The sequence below is a fragment of the Madurella fahalii genome, assembly GCF_045866475.1.
Source record: "Madurella fahalii IFM 68171 DNA, scaffold_6, whole genome shotgun sequence".
Classification (NCBI taxonomy): Eukaryota; Fungi; Ascomycota; class Sordariomycetes; order Sordariales; genus Madurella; species Madurella fahalii.
The window spans coordinates 4,210,148-4,233,081 of NW_027263976.1; the positions used below are offsets into that span (position 1 = coordinate 4,210,148).

The 22,934-nt window shown below is 56.8% G+C and overlaps 7 protein-coding genes across 7 annotated transcripts; 4 read left to right on the forward strand and 3 right to left on the reverse strand.

Annotated features, from left to right (window-relative positions):
* Positions 1-171: 171 nt before the first annotated feature.
* On the forward strand, positions 172-6,573 carry MFIFM68171_11273 (uncharacterized protein; the record flags this gene model as incomplete). The annotated part of the gene is made up of 5 exons (XM_071066692.1): positions 172-1,358; positions 1,453-2,587; positions 2,645-3,314; positions 3,369-4,002; positions 4,065-6,573. The coding sequence occupies 5 exons, from the start codon at positions 172-174 to the stop codon at positions 6,571-6,573; spliced, it is 6,135 nt and encodes a 2,044-aa protein (XP_070922793.1).
* Positions 6,574-6,884: 311 nt separating this feature from the next.
* Positions 6,885-7,844, forward strand: MRPL10 (mitochondrial 54S ribosomal protein uL15m; the record flags this gene model as incomplete). Its single annotated transcript, XM_071066693.1, has 2 exons — positions 6,885-7,207; positions 7,256-7,844. 2 exons carry the CDS (start codon positions 6,885-6,887, stop codon positions 7,842-7,844), a joined length of 912 nt encoding a protein of 303 aa, XP_070922794.1.
* Positions 7,845-8,332: 488 nt separating this feature from the next.
* On the forward strand, positions 8,333-10,899 carry MVP1 (Sorting nexin mvp1; the record flags this gene model as incomplete). The annotated part of the gene is made up of 5 exons (XM_071066694.1): positions 8,333-8,834; positions 9,038-9,799; positions 9,850-9,989; positions 10,042-10,635; positions 10,690-10,899. 5 exons carry the CDS (start codon positions 8,333-8,335, stop codon positions 10,897-10,899), a joined length of 2,208 nt encoding a protein of 735 aa, XP_070922795.1.
* Positions 10,900-13,102: 2,203 nt separating this feature from the next.
* On the forward strand, positions 13,103-14,151 carry DCN1 (Scaffold-type E3 ligase; the record flags this gene model as incomplete). The annotated part of the gene is made up of 3 exons (XM_071066695.1): positions 13,103-13,194; positions 13,283-13,386; positions 13,454-14,151. 3 exons carry the CDS (start codon positions 13,103-13,105, stop codon positions 14,149-14,151), a joined length of 894 nt encoding a protein of 297 aa, XP_070922796.1.
* A 1,075-nt stretch (positions 14,152-15,226) lies between these two features.
* Positions 15,227-15,805, reverse strand: MRP17 (mitochondrial 37S ribosomal protein bS6m; the record flags this gene model as incomplete). The annotated part of the gene is made up of 3 exons (XM_071066696.1): positions 15,227-15,518; positions 15,679-15,710; positions 15,782-15,805. 3 exons carry the CDS (start codon positions 15,803-15,805, stop codon positions 15,227-15,229), a joined length of 348 nt encoding a protein of 115 aa, XP_070922797.1.
* A 1,097-nt stretch (positions 15,806-16,902) lies between these two features.
* MFIFM68171_11278 (uncharacterized protein) lies at positions 16,903-20,002 on the reverse strand (the record flags this gene model as incomplete). Its single annotated transcript, XM_071066697.1, has 2 exons — positions 16,903-16,969; positions 17,070-20,002. 2 exons carry the CDS (start codon positions 20,000-20,002, stop codon positions 16,903-16,905), a joined length of 3,000 nt encoding a protein of 999 aa, XP_070922798.1.
* Positions 20,003-21,651: 1,649 nt separating this feature from the next.
* Positions 21,652-22,714, reverse strand: CHS7 (Chitin synthase, class 7; the record flags this gene model as incomplete). The annotated part of the gene is made up of 2 exons (XM_071066698.1): positions 21,652-22,412; positions 22,477-22,714. 2 exons carry the CDS (start codon positions 22,712-22,714, stop codon positions 21,652-21,654), a joined length of 999 nt encoding a protein of 332 aa, XP_070922799.1.
* Positions 22,715-22,934: the final 220 nt, after the last annotated feature.

A 22,934-nucleotide genomic window follows, 5' to 3' on the forward strand; every position in this document is an offset into this window, starting at 1 on the left:
TACGTAAGGTGGTTTTCCGGAAGCTCACTAAACCGTAGTATGCAATGTAATGCGATTCCCCAGGACCATAGGACTGCCCAGCGATGAAGATCCCAACAAAATAGGCCCAGGGTTAACAACCCGAGCCTGCTCGGTTCTTGGTCGGCTGCTGATGGATGCTCGTACCCCGCCATGGCTTCACGCTCGGGATTCCTCAACGTTCATGGAGGCGGCGGCGGAATGAGGCTGCGAAGACTCACGGAAAATTGTCTAAACCTGTTCGCTGAGTGTTTGCGAACCCAGGGGCTATCTAGGGAGCAGCGTGCCTGGCTTGAGGATTATCAGGCCCGACTCCGCTGGTGGTCTTTTGGCTTGAAGGCGCAGGCCTTGGGGAGGGCTTCGCTTGACTACCGACTCGCTCACCGCGACGATGCCCGCGCCGCAATTTCGGGACTCCTCACATGTATATCTGAAGCACTAAACGAATGTCTCGCCGGCCTTCGCTCGCTGGGCTCACCGGATGACAGTGATGACCAACTTCTCTCCGACGCCTCGTCCCCGGTTTCAGTCACGTCCTCATTCTCAGACTCATCGAGCGACGAGGATACAGGTGGCCATTCATATCCGCAGGGCGCTACTCTACGCCATGCACATCTCATCGAGTTGTGCTTGTACCGCTTGGCGCGGCTCTCCATCGCCATCCGGAAATCAGGAGACCGGTTCAGACACAAGCGTGCCGATGACGACCTGAAGCGGGTTCAGATACACGCACCTAACACCTACGCCGAGTTCAAAACACACCTTGAAACACTGATACTGATTGGCCCATACGAGCACGCACTCCTGAGTCGACTAGCTCTTGCAGCGTCCCGCAATGACATCACCCAGAGTGTCAACATTGTCATCCGCGCTTGGCTCTACAACAGGCTAGGGCGGATCCAGAGGCGCCTAGTCCAAGCCAACATCATCCGGCGCCATCGGATAATGTGCTCAAGAAAAGGCGGAAGACAGGCGAGCTCGACATCGGCCGAAATCAAGCCGGTTCGCCGGCAAGCAGTCACCATGAGGCCTTCGGCTCACCCACCTCAACAGACTCCCGCTGGGCCCACGGAGGTTGCGAGGTCGGAAGTCGCGCCGGCTATACCCGTTGCCCGAGTCATCGAGCAGACCTCCGCCGTACAGACCGCAACAGCAGTTGGGCCAGACCTAAACACTGTGGCTCTGCGGTCTGTTCGGGCATCCTCAGCCGTATCAAAGCTCACACGGACCGGCCAGGATCAGGATTACCCAAAGCCATCAATGCTCGAAAAATCGCCTCAGTGTCCGTATTGTGGCTTTGTTTTGGATCTAGAGTACGCAAAGAACGAGAAGAAGTGGCAGTAAGTCACCGCTGATATTCCCTTTCCCCCCTTTCCCCGGCCCCACGGAAAAGACGCTGGAAGACCGTGATGGACTAACTTGACTTCGCCATAGTGGCCATATCGCCCACGACCTGAGTCCGTATACATGTATCTTCCAGCCATGCAGCTCTCCCTATAATCTTTATTCGACCAGGGAGCAATGGTTGGAGCACATGGCAGCCTCTCATAGCGTAACCCAGTGGAGCTGTTCTCTGTGCTCCTCTGATTTGGATGACCAGGGCGAGATCGCCTTTGCCACAGCGTCAGATTGCAAGACGCACATATCAGAAAATCACAGCGGGTCATTTGCTCCTGAGGAACTACCTATCTTGCTAGACTTGAGCGAACGGACCATGATCGAACTGGTTTCATGTCCCCTCTGTCTTAACGACCGGAATCCGGTGCATCTCGAAGAAGACGACCACATCGCCATCCACCTTCACTCTTTTGCTCTCCGAGCGCTGCCATGGGACTTTGATCTCGATGAGGGAGCTGCATCTGCTGGTTCTGGCGATTCGCCCCAGATGCCGGGTGCGCGGCCGGTTCTGGATGAATTCGATGATGACCCTGAAGATGATACCGGAGCTTTAGAGGACATGGCGAGCTCAGTCCGCGGCCTTCTCGAGAGGATTCTTGCCCAATCGGACGGCAAAGAGCGTCTCAGCTTGCTCCCGAACGCAGACATGGCACACGCCGCAAACCTGCTCCTCCAAATCGAAGCATGGGCCAATTCAGCTCAAAGTATTGCGTCCCAGAGACAGACCTGTACTTTCTTGCTTCGACGTGTGCAGGACAACCTGGGGAAACTTGCAACGGAAGACCCTCAAGACCAGAACCGGATGTCGGATCTCGGGGCCAACATCGCTCTTGATCTCCAAGCTCTCGAAGAGTGCATCTACGAGAGGGCTCGACAGGACCATGATATATGGCAAGAATCCTTCCGTTCGCTTTCAGATAATGTGCGGAAAGCAGTCCAGACAATGATTGACGACGATGAAGTCAATTCACACCCGTTACCAGACCAGCTCGATAATCTCCTGAAGCTTTCGTGGAGACTCGAGGCAAAGTGCCGCAACCGGGCCAACCCCAAGGATTTCCAGCTCGCTCAAGATGTTGCGAGCTCCGTTCAGCAGATTGCCGATGACGAATCAATATTCTTATCGCCTCCGACGGACCTGCCATGGGCTGCTCTTTTGGGCGTGATGAAGGTATGCCACCTGCCTGCCCCTTCTCGGGATGAGTATCCAGTCCTCATAGCAAAGCAGTTAGTACTCGAGCTCTCGGATGCGTCTGCTCTTTCTGCCTACGATGAAATCAAGCGATCCAACGCACTCTGGGCTCTGCGATTCGCCTTTCGTGCCATCAACCGAGGGCGATTATTCGGCCTCGCTTACACGCTGGAGAACACATCTGAAGAAGTCTTCGCTGCCCTTCGCTTTGCTTTGCTGAACCTCTATGGTGCCTTGCTGGAGTTGTTAGTTATTGTGAAAACCAAGAACCCCGAGCCGAAGGAAAAAGAGATAGCTAGGGCGATTGCTAAGCCCAAAATGACCGCTGGCTTCATCGCCAAGCTCTATGCTCTGATCGACCAACTCGAGCTCGAGGTGGAGTCGTGCAAGCGAGGGAGGATTGCAGAAGTAGATCCCGAGGTTCTGCAGCTGCTAGAAGATATGCCTCCGGTTTGGCTAGACGCTACGGCGCAGGACAATCCCCTACTCGGAACCGGCGAGGAGCAGTCTGAAAGCGAAGATGATGACGAGGAAGGTTGGGATCTTATGGACCTCGAGTGGATGTCCTCCCATCCGTACGACAAAGTCCACGAGGGCCTCCGGCAGAAAAGGACGCCTGACACTTGTAAGTGGCTTTTAAATCGAGAAGACTTCAGCAGTTGGGTAAACAGCGACCGATCTGCGATCTTCTGGCTCCGAGGCTCTTGTAAGTATTTTCCTTTGCTTAGCCTCTACGTGTTAGGAATACTGATGTGGGTAGTTGGCACGGGCAAAACGTTCCTCTCCTCAAAGGTCGTTGACCATTTACAAGAAAATATCGTAAACTCCCTGGACCCAGAAGGACTAGCTTTTATCTACTGTGATGAACTCGACCCAGCAGACCGCGATACTCAGCTGCCGTTACTTCGCAGCGTAATGCGTCAACTCCTTGAATCTGAGCCCAACGGCGGGCTCAAACGCATCAAGAGGCTCCACAGGGACTGGGGCGATACAGAGCTGGGCGACTCCACGGTCACCAATGACAGAGTGACTGAAGGGTTTTTAGAAATCCTTCGCTGTTCCCCATCCACGACGTTAATTCTCGATGGGTTGGACAAGCTCGCGCCCCATGCCCTATCCGACCTAACAACGACGCTAGCCCTCCTTGTCGATGCCTGCCAACAGCCGTTGAAGCTGTTTCTGTCAAGTAGGGACAGGAAGGAGGTGTCACATTTAGCCAAGGCTTCGACCGCGTCTTACCAGGTTATTCTCCAGCATTGGGACTCGCTAGATCTTGTCACATTGGAAACCAGCCTGCCTCACACCTTTTTCGACGTCGAAAAGGTAGTCACGGAACAATGGAGGGAGATACCGCCTGAAATCTTGGGGGATGTTGTGCGCAGCAGTGAGGGAGTGTGAGTTCTTCTCCCAGATTACGGCCATTGGCCGTCCGAGTGATACTAACCGTCATGAGAAGATTCCTCTGGGCGGTCCTGACGACTCGGCAACTCCAAGCCGTTGACGCGGACAATATTACTAGATCCACCATAGAGTCGTTGCCGATCTCTGAAGAGTTCCTCGAGGTCTACCGGAGAGCAAATGAGAAGATCCAGAAGCTAACTAGGAGCGATCAAACAATCGGCAAACGAGCCCTAAAGTTGGTGCTTTGTGCCGCCCACCCGCTGACAAGCGACGAGCTCCTCTCTGCACTTCGCATCGACCCAGAGACAGACGACTCCGAACTAGGCCCCGAGATTGACGAAGAATGGTTGAGACATCTCTGGCCAGACGTCTTGGTTCTCGGCCCTCACCCAGGGTTGGCGCTGGTTTGGGTGCCAACTCACCTTTCGTGTGCGCAGTTCTTCTCACACTTCGACCTTGAAGGCCACCTCGACGCCGCCCGAATATGTCTCAAGCTTCTTCTAGAGGCCCTCCCAAATTCCGTTCCAAACCAGACGATCGTCGGGGCAACCCATCCGGTGCAGGTCTACGCGCGGCATTATTGGCTCGCACATGTCCGTGCCGCGTCGGGCTATCTTAAAGTTCCAGACCCGGTCATGGTTCACTTACTAAAGAAGTTTCTGGGTTCCCCCGCGAAGAGCAGCGAGCAATATCGGAGATGGTACAAAGCTGTTGAGAGAGACGATGTCCACCGGCCACCGGACTCCGACTTTAAGCAACCCGTATTGGACTTTATTGCGCCCGAGACCCAAACACTTTTTGCAATATGTCGGTTCTCGTTGTTCAGGATACTCGAGGACTGGCGGCACGATCCATCCGTCGACCTATCTGGAACTAACAAACACGGTAAAACTTTGTTAGAGGTTGTGAGCATTGAAGACCCTGCAAGTTTCGCCATCGGTCGAGAGTTAGTGGAACTCGGGGTAGACGTAAATCAGTCTCGAGTCGACTTTCCCACTACCACCACACCTCTCAGCCGCGCTGTGGAAATTGGAGATGCCGAGTGGGTGCGCTTTCTCATCGCACATGGGGCACGCGTGGATCCGGATCTTGGAAGCGCATTAGCTCTGGCCGCTAGCATGGACAGGGCTGACCTCGTACAAATTCTTCTGGAAGCCGGAGCTCAAGTAGACGCGGACGACGATGCTCTTGACTTCGGCAGTGTTCTAGCGGCCGCCGCGGCATCCGCAGGGCTTGAGACGGTCAGGATGATAATTGATGCTGGCGCCGACGTCAACAGAGCACTAGAGAAAAACGTCGGCAGTGCCCTGGCTGCAGCTGGGAGAAACCAGAACCCGGATGCATTGGAAGTCGTCTCGTTACTTCTCCGCCATGGAGCAAATCCGAATATGCTTGGCCGCCATGGTCTTCATACGTCCGCGCTGGGCGAAGCATGTTTGTCCAGGAACTTGCCGTGCGTGAAGAGCCTCATCCAGGCCGGGGCCAAAGTCAACCAGGAGTTCCGCTCCGGATATTACGGCAGCGCCTTGATAATTACGGCGTCTTTGGGAGATATCGAGTGCCTTAGCGCACTCATCGAGGCAGGAGCGGATGTGAACCAGGTGGTTTCTGCGGGAGACTATGGAATCGCACTCATCGCCGCCGCGAGACATGGCAACCTGGACTGCCTGGTACCGTTGCTCGCAGAGGGAGCCGATGTTAATCAACTGACCCACACGGGGCTATATGGCACCGCGTTGGCTGCCGCCGCAAGCGTTGGGCGGGAGGACTGCGTGCGCGCCCTGGTCGAAGTCGGTGCCGAGGTGAACCTACTAATACCTAACGGCAAATACGCAAGTGCATTGGCGGCGTCGGTAGGGCATGAGGATTGCATGCATTTCTTGATAGATGCCGGTGCGGATGTCAACCAGGTTCTGCCGCTTGGAACGCATGGTAGGGGTGGCACTGCCTTGATTCACGCAGCAGAGAATGGGCTTGCGGACTCGATGAAAATCCTCATTGAAGCTGGTGCGGATGTCAACTTCCTGCTGAAATCGGAGAAGGCGAGATGCGGGAGTGCATTAATGGCCGCTGCATTTGCGGGCTCCAACGAGTGCGTCAAGGTCCTCATCAGGGCGGGTGCCAAAGTCGACCAGGAGACGCTGGTAGGCGTTTATGGAAGCGCGCTCATGGCGGCCGCTGGGCAGGGAATGCTGGAGTGTGCCCAAGCTCTTGTGGCGGCTGGCGCCGATGTCAACAAACAAGTCAAGCAACACCCTGGGAGATGCCGAACTGCGCTTGTTGCCGCCGCTTACATGGGTAGACGGAATTGCGCTGCATTTCTGATCCGCAAAGGAGCCACAGTGAACTTGAAGTTGGAAGGCCATTTTAGGGACGCTCTACATGCGGCTATGGAGCCTGTGAGTGATGAATATGTTGTTTTCACTCCCCGCCGGATAGGTCCCGAGGCTTGGTTTCAGAGACAGTCGGGGAGGGACATGCTGGCAGAAGAAAAAGCGGACGTCGCTCGGCTACTCCAAAAGCACGGTGCGCATGTAGAAGGGCAAGGCAGCTCAGGACCGTAGCCAGGAGGTAGTGGTTAGAGAACGATGAAGTTTCTTACATTGTAGTAATTGATGATGGTGAGGTGCCGCAACGCAAATTCTGGCGCTTGTTCATACTGCGTATTTACAAAGGTACATTAGGTACCTTGGTAGACTGCATCTCGATCCCCGGGTGTCAACCCAAGTTATGTTCATTACGTTGTGTTGCTTAGTCATCCCCTGTCGAAAGCTCGGTCCAAGCGGGCGGGCTCAGCTAAATTGATATGCCGAGCGGCATCAGTATCGCGACCAATTTTTGATGGAACGGACCTGTGCGACCATCTAACCCAACCATGCCGCCGAGATTACCATTCGCCCAGGCGGCGCGATGCTGCGCTCCAGCAATCGAAACGTTTTCGAAACCGACGAGTTTGGTCTCCTTGTTCGCCGCGCTCTCAGTGCAAACACGTAGCGCATCCATCCTCGCGAGCCTTTCGGACAACAAGGGTGCCTACCACAAGCGCATCCGTAGAGGTCGCGGGCCTTCCTCCGGCTACGGCAAGACGGCCGGTCGCGGCCACAAGGGTCAGAAGCAGCGCGGAAAAGTCAATCCATGGTTCCAAGGTGGTCAGACGCCTTTGATCTTCAGCCATGGCCGGATGGGCTTCGTAAATCAGTAGGAATCCCACTGGTCTGTTCTTGTCTCGTTCTAACCCTCCGGTAGCCGCGCACCTGAAATGATGGAATTGAATCTCGACCGCCTCCAGACCTTCATTGACGCCGGCCGTCTCGACACGACCAAACAGATCACGCCGCGCGAGCTTGTCTTGTCGGGTGCTGTCGGGAGGAATATCAAGGATGGGATCAAGCTCCTTGCTCGCGGTGGGGACACGTTGAAAACGCCAATTGATATCATTGTGTCTCGGGCCTCGGCCACCGCGATCAAAGCTGTCGAGTCGGCCGGCGGCAAGATTATGACAAGGTATTACACGAGGGAGTCGATCAAGCGGCTGGTTGCTGGGAAGAGCATCAACACAGACAAGCCGCTGCCGGTCGGACCGGAGCATGTGGAAAGCGTCCTGGAGCAGGCGAGGACGGCAAAGAAGCACTACTACCGCTTGCCCGATCCGACAAGCCGATGGGATATCGAGTATTACAGGGACCCTGCACACAGAGGCTATTTGAGCCACAAGCTGCAGCCAGGCGAGTCGCCTAGTCTGTACTTCAAGGTGCCAGGCACAACGGCGTGGTCTCCTAGGACTACCAAGTCCCAGGAGAAGGCTCTTCAGGAGGAGGCCGACAAGTTATTCTAGTTTATTCCCGAGCTGGAATATGTATTCTAAACCGTTCAGCACCTGTACAATCCAAAATCCATTAATATGTGGCTGACATGCCAAGCCCCTCGCGTGGCTGAGTAGCCCGCTTCAAACTTCGTCGCAAAGCTACCCCTGTCGACGAGGCAGGAGCTGTTGCCCTCCGCGCGTCCCAACCGCCCCAAGTGCCTCTTGGTCGGCTCTGCTCCTCCGCTTGATGACATCTTCCACAGCACGAGCTATTGAAACCTTCCGTAGTTAGCTCCGGATACCTCCATGGTATTCTGAAAGATTTCGGCCACTTTTCGGTTTGATTTGTACCGCGCATTTACGAGTTGGATTACAACACAGCACCCTGCAGCCAGCGCCTTTGCTTGGATATCGCTCTCCGCACACGCCTCACTTCCGCTGCCGCTGTCACGCGATTGAAGCTCACGAGGCGAACACAACCAAGCCACTTCACGCGCAAACAATAATCGCCGTCCCGTATGTCGCTCTTCGGCAGCTCTCCGCCGGGTGAGTCGCCGGGCCTGGGATCGAACGACTTCGGCAACAGCAGGTCGTCGCTCTTCGAAGACGAGCCGCCCATGACGAAATCGACAACCACAGCACTCTTTGCTGATGACGATGCCGGCTCAGACTCGCCGTGGGACATGCCGACCCCTCGCAAGCAGCTTACCCGTGCCGATCTGATCCGCAACCTGCTCCCTCCTTCCGACGTGCCAGAGAGCTATACTAAGGCGTTTGACACGGTTATTGGCGAAGATGGAAGCGAAGGCCGCATTACATCTGGCGGAGTTGCCAGAACTCTAGCTGCGGCGAGACTTAGCGCCGATGCGCAGGCGCGCATCATGGGTATCATCGGCCCTGGTGATGGTGGCGGGGAGGTCACTCTGGACAGGAACCAATTCAACGTGCTGTTGGCCTTGATTGGCCTGGCCCAAGAGGGCGAAGCGGCTAGCCTGGATGGCGTAGATGAACGCCGACGAAGTGAGTCTGCATGCAGTGCCTTTGCTACCTTTGATGTTCCCCCTTCAGCCAGCTTCCCCTTATCTTATCTGGACAATTCGCGAGTTCCTCGTCTGGGGCTTCGATCCCGAATAGCGCGCGACCGTGGGTGCTGCGTCTGGAGCGGGAGTGGGCCCCCCATCTCATTCGTTATCGAAACTAACCCTGCTGCGTCAATCCCCCAGATCTCCCCCAGCCTCAACTCCACGGCCTTGTCGAAAGCACGCCGGCCTTGCCGCATCTTGCCGAACTGGCCGCGAAGCCGCCCCAGCGACCCGCAACACCACCGAAAGCCTCCCAACCATCTTCCCCAAAGCAGCCGCGCCGTGCCAGAAAGCCGTCAATGGACTACGCTGAGGACCCCTGGAACACGCCCGACGTGCACAGAAATCACAATCATGGCCCAGAGTTGCCCAGACCGAATGGCGACGATATGGCGAGCTCGGCTGGACATGCAAACGGGAATACATCGTACGGAACCAGCCCCCAATCAACGTTACCTCGCCGGACGACGTCGACATTTACGACGAGTGCGCCAGCGTCAGGCACTGGATCGGTAGGGGAGAACACGAATGCATGGGGCCTTCCAGAGGACAGCCGCTCCGCAGCTGGGGGGTTCAATGAACAATCGTCCAACCCCACGACTCCGTTTGTCGGTAGCGGGGGCGCGCGAGAGCCCGGCGGCGGCCAGCCCTCGGCCCCCGTTCCTGGTAGGACGATTGGGAGTGGGCGGACGGGGCCCGCCGTAGAGGAGAACATCATGGTGACGTTGATGCCCGAGAAGGAGGGGATGTTCTTGTTCCAACACCACAATTACGAGGTAACGAGCTCGAGGAGGGGTAGCAAGGTTATCCGGCGATACAGCGATTTTGTCTGGCTACTCGACTGCTTGCACAAGCGGTACCCGTTCAGGGTGTTGCCTCTTTTGCCACCTAAGAGAGTTGCTGGTGAGTAACCGCGCGCCCGAAGCGGTCGATGTTAAGCTCACATCTTCTAGTTAACGGCAACCATCTATCCAACGATGGCGCTTTCATTGAGAAGCGTCGCCGTGGGCTAGCAAGGTTCCTGAATTCGCTTGTTCGGCACCCTGTCCTCGGGCAGGAACAACTGGTCATCATGTTTTTGACCGTTCCAACTGTGGGTAGCTGCATCCTTCACAACGAGCCGTAACTGACATGGGTCGTTCCAGGAACTTTCTGTCTGGCGGAAGCAAGCGACCATCTCGGTACAGGACGAGTTTACCGGCCGGCCATTGCCTCCCGGTCTCGAAGATTCGCTGCCGCCCACTCTTGAGGAGCTCTTCAGCCGCACTCGCGCTGGCGTCCGACGCAGCGCAGAACTATATATTACCATCTGCAACATCATGGATCGTCTGGTTAAGCGGTCAGAGGGTGTAGCTGCAGATCATGCCCGCATTGCCCTCTCCCTCATGTCGCTAACAGAGGCGAGCGCCGACACATATGCCACCGACACGAACGATGTGCCTCTGCTCAACGACGGGCTCCAGGCAATGAGTAGGCATCTCCGCACGTCGCAGAGCCTGATGGAGGACGAGGCACGTGGTTGGGATGAAGGCGTCCTGGAAGATCTCAAGCGCCAACGGGATGCGCTTGTCAGTTTGCGGGATCTCTTTGACAGAAGAGAGAGGCTTGACAAAGACAATATCCCCCATCTGGAGCGGCGCATTGCGGCCAATGAGACGAAGCTCACGGCTCTGCGCGCAAAACCGGAGGGCATGGTGAAGCCAGGCGAGATCGAGAAGGTGGTCGAGGCAATCATCAAGGTGGGATGCTCCATGCTCGATCCTCCGGGTCCTTCCGCACTAACGTTATAGCAGGACAAGGAGTCGATTGTCAACCAGCATAACAGGTCCGTCTTCGTCAAGGAGTGCCTCCGTGACGAGCTCATCTACTTCCAGCGCACCCAATACAACGTCTCGCGATGGAATCAGGACTGGGCGCAGGAGCGCGTCAAATACTCGGAGATGCTCGCCGAGAATTGGCGCCGGCTGCTCGATGATCTTGAAGGCATGCCGCTGGGCGATTAGAAGCGACAGCGAGATAGACTCGCCAGACCACACAGTTTTGTTAACGGGGCAAGAGGAATTTGTGAAATGACAACGGGAACACGCCCTCTCACGAGCCACATGACCTCTGGGCAGGACCGGGAGAGCCGGTGTGGAAATATTTGAGCGAGCAGACAGGTTGTCTGAACTGTTTACGAGGCGCCGCATGGGTCCCGAGTCATCTACAGCATTGGCGGCGTTTATGCAATTTGGGTCGCAGATGTACGGAGTATGTAAGCTATATTGCGGGGTGGCTCTGAGGTTGCGATACCCATTGGTCAAGCATTCCCACCCTTCGGTCGTTCGATGCGTTTTTTCTCCCACAACACCTGCCCAACAATGCTTCGGATCATACAATTTCTCATTCTGCTACCATCAAACCCGGGATTGTTTGAAGGTACAGGCCCTTACCCGACGTCGATTACCGGGGTGAAGTCACAGGGGCCGTATTGCGGGGTCTCCGGACATTTTTGATCTAACCAAACTCGTGCTCTCAAGTCTTTGCTGCAACGCCTAGCACCGCTTGCTCAACACGGAAGGCCAGCCAGTGCCTTGCCAACTCGGCAGAAGCCATGGCCAGATGCGCTCATGCAAGATGCAGTAGGAAGTACCGCTGCCAGCGGGGTGGGTGCCCAACTGGGGTCAGCCTGGTGCAGACATCCCCGCGCTGCCAAGAACCACTCAAGAACCACTCAGGGCAGTCAACGGGGGGCAATATCGCCTTCAGTCGGTGGCCCACCGCCACTTTTTAGTCAGAAGCTGCAACACTCCCCGCCGTGACGTTTTTCAGCCTCGCCTGCCCTTCTTCCTTCTGTCATCTCTTGTCGTTGCCAGGCGCTTCGTTTCTGAGACCCCGGGGTGCTACGGTCGCTGCGCTGGAAGAGACGTGACGATCTCGACCGTAGACCGCTGGCGCTGCTGCTTCCGTCAGTCCTCTTGCCCCGCTTCCCCTTCCCAGCGACATCTCGGAGGAACCACTCAGGCCCGACCGCGAGATCCTTCTGCCTGAAGGAGTAATTCTTGGCAGAACTCCCGAATCGGATCAACGACACGATCACATCGACGACGACAGGCGGGCGTGCTCGGTTTGAGCCTGTTGCGATTCGTTGAGACGCAACTCTAAATCGCAACAGCTGCAAACGTTGCGGCCGAGCTCCTCGCCTGCTGTATTTTATTATCCCAATACTTCCCTGCGTCCGGCAAATCTCTGCAGTCCCGAACCGCCCGTCACCCTCTCCCTGATTGCCAAAATGCCGCCGACTAGTGCGGCGCAACGGAGGCTCGCCTTGCAGGACTTCGTAGCCGTCACGCAAGAGTCGAATGAGAATGCGCAGCAGGTGGGTTTCCTTCTCGTCCCGCTATACCGCACCGCATGGCCGATGGGGTTGTCTTTCGGCCCGATATCTATGGGCCTTCGATCCTTGTTTTGCATGACCCGCGCTGACGCTTGGATGAATGCGACAGTACCTGAAGAACGCAAACTACAATGTCGCCGTGGCCGTCAATCAGTAAGTTCTTTTTCCCTACTTTCCATTAGTAGCTCTGTACCTCCCGCTCGGCGGCTGGGTCTGGTGTGTGCGCGTATGTGAGTGGTGTCGCCGGCGTGGCAATGGATAAGGGGCCCCTCCCGAGCCCCTAGCACCCCGGGACATGGCTGCTGGGGCCGTGGAAACGTTCTGGACGAGGAGATCGGCATTGCGACACCATGTCTCATATACGTGCTCGTGGAACTAAACATCCTTCGTTTCCCTTCGTGTCTGCTTTACCCTTGCTTTGCTTTTGCGCTACCTCGGTTTGAAGAAACATACTTTATGAAATCCAAAGCAACCAAAGTTTCAATTGCATCACGGACAAACTCCCAGTGGAGGCAAACCTAGATCCTTCCATCCCATACCTGCACACTTCGTTCTGGAACACAGTTTCCGTCCCGTATTATTGCTTCTTCTTTCTGTCCTCCCCCATGGCTGCACCGGATACCGACCGTCCGGCGATGCTCCGTCGTCTCTTCCGTTCCTGTTTCCAGAAGAGACCGGAACGCCTGCCGTCGAAATCGCCCCATGCAGAGGGAGCGACCGAGACTGACGGCAGCTCCGTGATCCTTCAGCCCGTCCAATTCTCCCAAATCCCCCAGTCCTCGAAAGATATCAGAGTCCCAACAAGGGAAGAGGCAACCGAAGATCGGACCATGCCGAAACCCCTTCAGGAGAAATCAGCAGCCAAGCCGTCGTCCCGCAAACCTTATCAAAAAGCCGGACCAACGTCTAAGTCCGATCACAAGTCGGTTCTTGTCTTGCGCATTCGATGTCGTTGGCAACACGGGACGAAATACTGATTGTGTGGCCTCCTGCAGGTATTTTTCCACTAGGGGCAGAGTAGATACTGACCATGGCAAGTCCAAGTCCAAGTCGGCGTCCAAGGGGCCGCCAGTCGAGGACGTGCTGAATGTGATGTTCGATGAGCTTCTCAGTGGTGGGTCCCGCGGCGTTTCCTTGTCTCTCCTATTCGGTTGCTAGGCAGGCGAGCTTACTCTAGGCAGAGGATGACAAGGATGCCGATAAGTCGGGGAACACCATGTTTGCCGCCTCCTCCCAGGCCTACATCCAGCGGTTGGGCGCAAGTGCCGAGAACTACGAAATGTTTGTCGTTCTCGACATTGTTAACGCAGACGCGTTGGGTCAGATTTCACGGGCCGGCTTCGTCGAGGGCTGGGCCCGGCAGCGAGTTCCCGAAGTGGGGAAGAAGGCGGACAATGAGAAGACAGTACCGCCCAACCTATCGGCGCACCAGCAGCACGTGCGGTACTGCTGCGGCAAAGTGACGACAGATCCCGCATACTTTAAGGCTCTCTATCAACGCGCGTTTCTAGCCGGCAGGGAGCCGCAGCAGAAGTCGATCAATATGGAGGTCGCCATTGTGTTCTGGGGGATGATGTTCGAACCGACAATGCGGTCTTGGCGATCTGCAAAGGTTGACTGGCTTCAAGCATGGACGGACTATTTGACGGAAAAGTTCTACGTCGAGGATGGCGACAAGAGCAGATGGACGCGGACGGTTAGCAGGGATTTGTGGACCCAGGCCGCCCTGTTTGCGGCCAAAACCATGGAAGATGAGTCGTTGAGTTTCTGGTCCGAGGAGCAGGCCTGGCCGGGACTCATCGACGAATTTGTGGTCTGGTGCCGGGAAAAACGCATTGTGGCGACTAAGAACACTGAGGATATGGAGGTCGATGAATGAGGCCTGAAGCTCACGCATGCCTAGTTCAGATCCCAGCAGCAAAGCGCGCCGGCTGCTCCTGTTTACGCATCATGGAATTCTGTGAGGAGAGCCCCCGGAGGGGTGTTGGAAGGGAGGGAAGACCAGTCACCATCCACGCAATGTTTTCTATGGACCGACTGGTTATCGAGCATGGCCCGGCGTACACGCACACGCATCAGCAACGACCGGTTTGGAGCCTGCATTCTTAGCTACTTCTGCATACTTTAGACGAAAGACAAGACTTGTTCAAACAAATAGATTCTGGATGGCTGCAACGCTGGGTGTTGAAGTGTGTGTCTGCGCTGCTATTGGTGAGGCTTAGCAAAGAGGGATGCCACGTTACTTCCATGGGTATGAGCGTGTGTAACCACGGGCTGCAGAGCACCAGGTCGTATGTCACATCTGGAATGCTCCCAAAGGTTCACCTCGGCGAGAAACGCAATGCCGGTCTATCAGAACGGACCGAGAGCATGCAGTGCAATGAGGCCGAAGCGGAATTGCTTGGTCATCCGGATCTAACCAAAGTCTGGGGTGCCCGGTGCCCACGGTCCAATCCGGACGAGAACAATGCATTCTTGGGGAGAGACGTGATTCTGTTTCGCCCCCATTACGCCCGGTCTATGAGCCAATAGCCACCCCCATTTCGTCCCAAAGCAATCCTATGGTACATAATCGTACAAAGCCTTGTCCACAGCCAGACTCAGGTCGTTTTGCTGGTTTGGGTCCGTCCATCCAGCTTTGCCGGGCGTCGCGCTCTCTTTGAGGAGGAAGGTCAGGTATGCTTATTCCCCGCCCAAGACAAGGGGGTCTAGGAAGCCTACCCTTCCTTCCCTCCGTCCACTCGTATAAACATCCCCCTGCAGTGAAGGAGCACGAACAAACCATTGCTCCTACTCTACTAGGCATGTCCCTGTGCGTCCGCGTCCGCCTCCTCCCATCCTCCCCTTCCGCCAACGCCCCATGCATGGTAGCTAGAAAACCCGGTCCTGCATCCCAACCGCCAAAGAGGGGTTTTTTTTTTTAAAAAAAAAAAAAAAAATTGACAAGCTTTACTCTACTCCATCTTCCGCCACTGGACCTGGCCGAACTTGCTCATGGTCTCGAGCTTGCCGTCGCCGAGCCGGACGCCGCCGGAGCGGATGACGCGCGGGTCGACGGCGAGGGTGCTGGTGACGGCCTGGTGGGTCTTAACGGCGGCGTCGTAGCGCATGACGAAGTAGTGGCCGCGCGTGTAGCGGATCTGGTTGCGGCTGACGGAGCGCGGCAGCAGAAAGACGCCCCAGTTGGCAATGTCGCGGATCACGCCGCCCTGCCCCAGGATGAGCTGGCCGGCGGTGAGGACGATTCTAAATAAAAAAGAAATCCGCCGCGACGGCGCGAAGGGTTAGCGGGCCCGCGTCTTTCCTCCTCGGCTTGGGATGGGGTGGACGGGGATTCGTATGGGCATCGCGGTCTCTGGGAAAGGGGGAGGGGGGGAGGGGGGTTGTTCTCTTTCTCGGGACGCACTCTTTCACCTCGGCGAGGTTGTTGGGGCGGACCTGCAGTTAAGCTCGTTAGCGTCGCGCCGGGCTTGTCTATACACCAGAGGGGGAAGGAGGTCAGCACTCACAATGCCAATTACTTCGTATAACATTGTTGCTGGACAGCGGGGATGGAGGCTGCCGTTGCCGTGTGGGGGGGAGTTGATGTCGCGGCTTTGGTCTTCTGGCAGGCGTCGGACGGGCGCAATCAAAGCGACAATCGGTTGCTTGAAAATTTGGCGGCATTTTCCGAGATTCTGCCCGGTTCTTGCACACCGCCTTCGGTAGTCCCCCGCCAAGACCCCCCGATCACGGGTACAAGTGAGAGACTTCCCCAGTGCAATAGGTGTGAATTTGAGAAGCACCATGCCAGCGCACGCAGCATCTCTCGGTCGACATAGCACCTTATTCATTGCCCAACAATGTCAAGTACGAGCAAAGCAAATGGAAGTGAGCTGCAGCAAAAACATATGTACAGTCCGGCAACCCCGCAAACATGCCCGATGTCTCAAGCCATGCTCGCATCTGGTGCAAGTCAGAGCGCGTGCGACCGGCCTGCACACAATCTCATGTTCCCAGATCTGGCTGTTGTGATCGCATTAACGACTGGCACTGACGCTGCCAGCTCTCGGTACACATAGTATTATACACAAAGCAAAGCTTTTAATAGAGAATGCATGTCGGGCGATCTTGCCCGCCCGGTCTCTGCACCCCAGCATCCACTTCCCGCCCAAATCTGAGAGAAGGCGCCGGGATATCACTCGTCGAGACCAGAACACTCAAAAGTGCCGTCCCCGCCTGTAAAGCCAGCCCCAAGAAGCAAATCGCAATCAGTAATGCTGATTAGGTGCCTTATGAGTGGGCTCCCTTGCCCAAACGCCAGGCACCAGCCTTTCTCCCCCGATCCATTAGAATAAGAGAGGTTAGATAGAGAGAGAGAGAGAGAAAGAGAAAGAGAGAGAGAGAGAGAGATAGGGAGAAAAAAAACGAAAAAAAGAAAGGAAATGTCTTCCGAGACGCATACGTGGGCTGGGGAAGAGCAATGTCAAAGGTAGAATCCCGTGAACGAGTCGAACCGCACGCCTCAGGAGCGGTCATGCTCGCCGTCGTCGTCCCCCTGCCCGTATTCGTTATCCTCGCCGGTGTCCGTGTCTCCGCCGCCGTCAACAAGTCTCGGCCCCCCCCGGTAGTGCGCCGGAACAGTGGGCAGCTAGTCCGAATCACCAGCAGGGAGGGTCTCTGGGTTGAGCGAGTCCCACATCATCTCCATCCGCACGCTGTAACCATCCCCCAACTGTTAGGAAAATCACGGCGCTAGTGGAAAATGAGGAGGGGAGAAAAAGAGGAAGAACGAAAATGAGAGGCAGCAAAACTCACTTGTTCACTTCGGCCAGCTTGACCCCATGCTGCTTCAAAAATGACAAGAACCTCCGCTTGGTCCGCTCTCTCTTAAACTGGGCCATGACATCCCCTCTGACATTGACGTCCTCGCCGTCGGGGCCTTTCTTGTGCTCGATCACGACCCTGCCGTTGCCGGGCGCGAACAGGACCCGCTCGATCTCGGCGATGCGCAGGTGGAAGTCGTAAGGGTCCTTGAAGACGGACCACTTGGGCGGCCGGACGGAGCGCAGCACCTGGTGCTCAAACATGCCCTCGCCCTCGTCGCCCAGCCAGTGCCAGTACTGCGTCACGCGCGAGTTGCTCGCAATGTCGCGCGTCTTGACCTGGTGCACGCGCCAGTCGATGCGCATGAGCCGGTCCTGGCTGATCGAGTCGGTCGACGTGTAGCCGTCGTACGCGAGGTCTCCCGCCGACGGCGCCCTGCCCTCGACCGGCGCGTCGGCGCCCAGTGCCACGCGCTGCTTCTTATTGGGCGTGCTTCCCACGGAACGAGCCGCCGGCGGTTCCATCTTCGCCTTGCCCTTGGCCTTGTGCTGCGCCGTCGCTGAGGCTGGAGTTGCTGCTGCCGCCGACGGTGGCTTACTACTGCTGGCCGTGTTGTATACGCGCTGCGGTGTCGATTCGGGCGTCGCGTGCGGCTCCTTTCGCTTCAGAGCCCGCGGTGCCGTCTTCCTTCTGGCCGACTCGCCGCCGCCTCCGCCGCCGCCGCCGCCCTTGGATTTACGATGGGCCGGCGGGCGGCCGATGTTGGGCAAGCCGTTCATTTCTCGACCCTGCTCAACCTTGGGGTCGCTATAGGCCTTCTCTAGCCAGTGCGACAGGTTGAACTTGTTGCCCTTCTCCAGGTAGACCTCATGTATGCGGTGGCGTAGCCACTCGGATGGCGTGATATCGAGGTTGAACTTGGGCAGATCCTCCATGAGCAGCTGCGCCATCCTGTAAAGCGCTTCGTAGGTGGTGATTTTCGGGTTGAGCACCTCCTTCCCGACGAGCTGATACGGGTGCAAGTCGCCTTCTCGCAAGAACTTGAGAATGGTGCGGCCTCGCTTGGCGTCCCGGTGCGCTAGGTGCTTGTCTCGGGGCTTCGATCCATCTTCTTCGAGTTTCTCGTACTTCTCCTGGTACTTTTGCAGTATCGGCTCCACGATCTCCTCAGTTGGCACCCAGTCGCTCTCCCAGTACGGATGATCCGGGCCAATCTTTGCGAGGGGGACTCCTCGCATCATGGGCGGGTCCGTGAACACCATCCCATCGTCGCGGAGGCACAGCACCGCCTTGGTGATCTCGGGTAGCCTCGGGGTCCTATCGTCGTCGTCATCGTCGTCGTCTATATCTGGTGATCGATTTAAGGGGGTCGCCGCGGATGGCGTCGCGACCTGCGAGTGCGCTTTTCGCATGTCTGGGAGCGGCCTACGTAGCGCTTTCTTCACCGCACTAACAGCCTCAAGGCTGCTGCCTTCTTCTTCTTTGATATTTCCGCTCTTAGATGCGCCGTTGGCGGGCGTGAAACTGCTTTCCGGCGAAAGCGGTTTGCCGGGTGACTTGCCGGAGGCGCTCTGGCGAGACCTGGGACGCGTTGATTGCAGAGAAGCACCGTGACAACCGCGCTTGTTCCATTCGCAGTTGCCGCACCGAGGGAAGTCTCCGTCATCCACGACGATACATTCCTGATATAGACCGTTGTTGATGGAGCAGCCCTGGCACGGTCTCGCCTGCACCTCACCCGTCGCCTGAATATAGAAGCTCAGCCACTTGGCGCCCCGTTTGTCGTCGGCTGGGGGGTGGCGGGTCAACTCGAGGTCTTGGGCAGTGAACTTGCGGCCTTTACGGAGCCGGACGGGCCGCTTGATAGGCAGATTCATGATTCGCTCGACGAGTTGGTTACTCCTATCAATAGGGAGCAGCTGGCCGACTAGCTCGCCCGACTCGTCGTAGACCTCGACAGCATCCGACGGGATGTCTGCCGGGGTTGCTGGCCTTGTCGGCTCTTTGGCCTGGGACACGGGCGTGTCCAACGCCGGTGTTGTGTGCCGTGAACTCAACTCTGACGACAATGATGAGGGTGAACCTGGTACTGCGGGCGCTATTGATGCGCCATTGGGGACCACAACACCATTCGTGCCATTGTCAGCCGGTGCACCGACGTCGGGCGTCACTGCACGCTCTTCACCAGTCTTGGGATCTGGTTCCTCTTTGTCAGCCGGCACGTCTTCGATTCTTGGTGGCTGGCAGGGTTCCTCAACGGCCTCGGTGCCGTTGGCTTCCTGGTCAGGACGTGTAGCCCCAATCTCCTCAGGCAATTCAGGTCCGCCGATTACCTCCACGTCGTGCTGGTCTTGACCATTCTCTCCCGCGGTGTCCATCATCATCTCATTCTCCGCCTCGGACCCTTTGGGCCCATGCCCGTTGCCCACGCGCCCGTTGCCCACCTCTCTAGCATCCGGCATCTCGCTATCCGCGGTCAGGGCTTCCTGCTCGCACCCGTGAACCACTTTGCCAGCGTCCCCCATCCCATCGGGCCCAGTCGGATCTTCCTGCCGAGACGCATCAGCAGTCCGGTACGCCAAGCCGCCCCGCCGGAACTTCCTGAACCACGCAAGCCTCATTTCATCTTCACGCGCGTTGTCCTCCTCCTGAGCATTCAGAACCGCTTCAAATTCAATCTCCAACGTCTTGAGTGCCGCCTCCTTGGCCTTGTGCTCCTCCTTCAGCGCCTGGAGCTGGCGGCGGAGTTCGGACTGGGCCCGGAAGTTGTCCAGCATGGCGGATTTGATCTCATTGTTCTTGGCGCGGTACTCGTCCTCGAGAACACGTCTCTGCTGCTGGCGGTGCACGCGCATCGACTCAAAGTAATTCTTCTCAATCTCATCCCACGTCGACTCGTCTGCCCCCGACGACGTCGTCTCCATTTTTGCGCGATGGTGTGGCGAACCGGCAGGCAGGCAAAGGGAAATGGGATGGGAATAGCGCCTGATAATGTGAGAAAGAGATGTGGCTTTTGGCCGGACTTGGGTCCGGCGCCTCCCGTACCAACTAGTGTATTGGATGTATGTTGCCTGGTTCCACCAACCTATGTCCGACCCGGTCAATGAGGGCTGACTGACCGATCTAGCCCATCAGGAAAGATGCGCAGCTGAGAATTATTGTCTGCTGGCAGAAATTAGCGCGGGGTCGCAATGAAGGCGCCTACCGAAAGTTTCAGTGCCGCTAATTATGGAGAGGCACGGGGACCACCGAACTCCCGGATGTGTTCATTCACCTTGGGTTCGCGATCTTCACCCAGCACCGATGGCGATGGAAGCCGGCGGAAGACGGTAAGGCAGCGCGGATAGGAAGGCGCAATCAATTGACAGGGCGTCACGAGGTAAAAGAGGCAGAGAGTGAAAGTCAATGTGTTGCAGCAACCCGATGGCCCGCGCGGTGGTGATGATGATGTCGAAGGGAGAATCGCCCCCGATCACCACGAAGCGCTAATCAGTCTGAAGACTCCTTTGGGCGCTAAGTACGCAAGGTGCCTTATCTCGACGGAGGTATCGGGCACGCCCTCCCTGCACAGGGCGATCTAGATGTGACGCGGTCGCTGGGCAATAAGCGTGACCGCCGGGGATTTTAATTGCGATGAAAAAGGGGCTGAATGGGATTCCAACCCTCATATGAGGCAGATGTGATCCTCACTTTGTCTGCCAGCCACTGCAAGAAAAATAGATCGGGCCGCTGTGATCGGTGGTTCAGCAGGCTGTTCAGGCTACCGGGGGATGATGCCAGTGGTGAAGGTGCCTGTGGGGATAGGTGCCGCCGCGGCATGCCGGCAGCGAATTGCATTGGTTTTCAGTTCGCTTCAGGGGACCCCCAATCTAGCAAGGCACCGCCTGCTCTTGAGCTGATTGCCTGGTACTGTACCTGAGGTGTATATAGGTCCGAGCCCAAACATTTTACTTTGAACCACTTGCCTCGAGAGAAATATACCTGCAAGGGAGCACACATACATCAGTCGTTCTTATGGTTAGCCACGCACAGCAAGTTGTTACCTATTTGGCGTTTCACCAACCCATCTTTCATGGAGGACCACAAATGGTGATGGGGGCCAGGGGCTTATGAGCAACTCGATCCGCGCATCGCGATCCCATGCACATATCACGTCCACAGACGAGACCGCCAAGTACACCACCCGAACATGATTAGCTTATAACTAAAGTAGACTATATACCGACATGCTATGCCATCAGAAACTAAGGAATGCGAGTAAACAGTATTACCAATGTCATGCTGAGAGTTCCATCCCCGCTGACGCAGCCCCTCCCTCCCCACCCCCCGTCTTGCAAGAACGTTCATTTCCCACCCGACAAGCCAAGCCAACGCCAGAACGGAAAAACCAGCCAACACGCTGATGCTGATGAAACAGAAACTAAAACGTCATCGCATTCCATTCCTTTCCAGAAATAAAAATTAATAAGAAACGTGGGCGCTGAGCAACCGACCCTTCGTTTTGCTCATTTCCCGTTTCCCCCCTTAAATAAGTGAGCCCTCTGCCGTAGAGTTGCAGCGCGCCACAGGCAGCTTAGTAACGCGAATGCCGATTCGGGCTCGGTGTAAACGAGTTGTCGTAGGCGCTGGACTGGCCGTAGGGGTCCTCGTTGTATACCGTGGCGCGGCGGTCTTCCTCGGGCAGCAACTCCTTGACCTCCCAGTTGTTCATCCTCATGCCGACCGAGAACTCCAGATCCTCCTTAGTAATCGAGTCCCAGTACTTGTACACCATCATGACGGCAAGCAGGTTGCACGTCGTGGCAAAGAACAGGCCGTCTAGGTAGTGGCTGATGGCGTTGCAGAGCGGCCGGCTGAAGGCGTACAGGATCACCTGCCCGACGACGAAGAAGAAGACGCCAAAGGCGATGTCGCCCAGCGGCCACCGGTCCTGCAGCGTGCGCGTCACCAAGAGGATCTGCATCACCACGTACACAAACAGCTGGATCGCGTTGAGCATGTAGAGCACCACGAACAACCCGATCGTATTGGTGGGGCCCAGCCCGGCCCACGACTTGAAGGTGGCCAGGGCGACCAGGAACGAGATGACGAAGGCGGCGGCTGAGCAGAGGCGCATCATCCAGAGCGACAGCGGCGTCCCGTCCTCGTACAGCTGGAAGCCCACGAACCCGTTGATCAAGAGGCACGTCACCATGGCGGATGTGAGGCCGGACTGGACGGCGACAAAGTATGGGTAGGGCGGCGAACCCGGCGGTATCACTCCGGCGTCGATACAGAGCGACAAGAAGGTGAGGAGCATGTAGAGGTAGAAGAAGGCAGTGATCTCCTTTCGGCCTGCGCGCAATCCCGTGTCTGTCAGCGGCTGTCTCTCGACCCTAGGTGCAGCATGCATGCGTACCAACTGCCGTGAACTTGCCCCGTACATGCAAGACCATGACCACCGTCATGACCAGCGCAATGATGTGCATGGCGCTCGCAGCACCCTGGAAGATGATGGTGTTTGCCAGCTCAATGTTCCGGGCGAAGCAGTCGGGCTCGATGCCCACGCCGCTCGCAATCGACGTTATCGGACCTATTGAGGAACATAGCGGCAACGGTGCCATACGGCAGATGTCGGTAAAGTCTCCGAAGGCCATGGTTAGGGATGGCACGGCCGGTCAGGGACCCCGCCGGAAGATCGTCTCGAGGCTTCGCGGGGAGGATGCGACGGTAGAGGAATGTGCTAGTATTGCGGAGCGGGACAACAAGCGGGCGGCCGATGCTGGGCGCGAAGTGGGAACGGTGATAGTGTTTCGACAACAATGGCAGCAAATGAGACGGCAAAGGGACGCAAGCGTCTCTCGTCAGCTCCGGATT